Source organism: Oryzias melastigma, unplaced genomic scaffold (assembly GCF_002922805.2).
Source record: "Oryzias melastigma strain HK-1 unplaced genomic scaffold, ASM292280v2 sc02787, whole genome shotgun sequence".
NCBI classification, from domain to species: domain Eukaryota; kingdom Metazoa; phylum Chordata; class Actinopteri; order Beloniformes; family Adrianichthyidae; genus Oryzias; species Oryzias melastigma.
In genome coordinates, this window is record NW_023419358.1 from 1,815 (window position 1) to 2,971 (window position 1,157).

The window sequence follows — 1,157 nt, forward strand, 5'->3', positions numbered from 1 at the left end:
AGGAGGAACAGAGGAGGTTTAAAGGAGGAGCAGAGGAGAGGTGTAAAGGAGGAGCAGAAGTGGTGCAAAGGGGGAGTAGAGGAACAGAGGAGGTTTAAAGGAGAAGCAGAGGAGTTGCAAAGGGGGAGTAGAGGGGAGGTGCAGGTGTGCAGCAGTGTCACGTTCTCCACCCTGAGGACTGGAGCAGACACACAAAGTGATGCACTGCAGCTCTCACGTCTCCGTTGGCTGAACAGGAAGTTGTTCTCATCAACAAACCGCTAAAATAATCAAAAGTCTGACGCGGTGAGCTCCTCCACAACTGGAAGGGTGTAGCTAGAGCTGCTTCACTGCAGGACTGGGTCCTCTGTCGTTGGTCATCGTGAGGTCAGGTGTAGGAGGCGGGGCCTAGCCCAGCTGCAGCTCCCAGCTGGTGTGGGAGGCGGGGCCTAGCCCAGCTGGGACGCCTACAGGAAGTTCTCGCTCAGACCCATCCGTCCAAACTCAGACCGCCGGAACAAGCAGCTCTAACCATGTTTGTGTCTTCAGCGCTCAGGGCTTCAAGTGTGGAGCCGACTGGACCCGAGTCACCTTCAGGTGAGCCTTGGGTTCTGGGTTCTGTTCTTGTTTGGGGGGAACCGCTGACGTCTGTCTTCTACTGCTTGCAGTCCGGACGGCAGCTACGTGATCGGAGGCTCCGCTGATGGAGCTCTGTACATCTGGAACGTCCTGACGGGGAAGGTGGACCGGGTTCTGGACCGGAACCACAAGTGAGAACACCTCCACCTACACACACAGCTGTTCTGTCAGCTGATTTCTGTGAGTTCTGATCTGAGATCCAGATGCTGCTCACAGCAGTCGGTTTACATCGTCCCAAAGAACAAGATTAGCTCAGAACAATGACTCACTCCTTATACCGGGAGGAGGGCCTAATGGACTCACCTGAGCAGGTCGGACACAGCCCCGCCCCCTTGTTATGACCCTAGCTGTCTGCCACAGGATGTTCCTAATTTTAGGAATATTGGAGCAGAAAGAAGAACATTTTGGAAATTTGAAGTTAGAAGTTTTCATCCAGACAACGATCCTGATTCAATTCAATTCCATTTTATTTCTATAGCCCCAAATCACAAAGGAAATTAGCCTCATTGGGCTTCATGCAGGTAATTTTACAAATGCAG

The 1,157-nt window shown here is 52.5% G+C and overlaps 1 protein-coding gene across 1 annotated transcript in view; it reads left to right on the forward strand.

Moving 5' to 3' along the window:
- Positions 1–749, forward strand: part of LOC112139154 (autophagy-related protein 16-1) — a gene marked incomplete at its 3' end in the record, with an annotated part of 2,516 nt that extends 1,767 nt beyond the window's left edge. Inside the window, 2 exon segments of the mRNA XM_024261849.2 lie at positions 529–576; positions 648–749. Of these exon segments, the coding sequence (XP_024117617.1) occupies positions 529–576; positions 648–749 (150 nt within the window).
- Between the last annotated feature and the right edge of the window lie 408 nt (positions 750–1,157).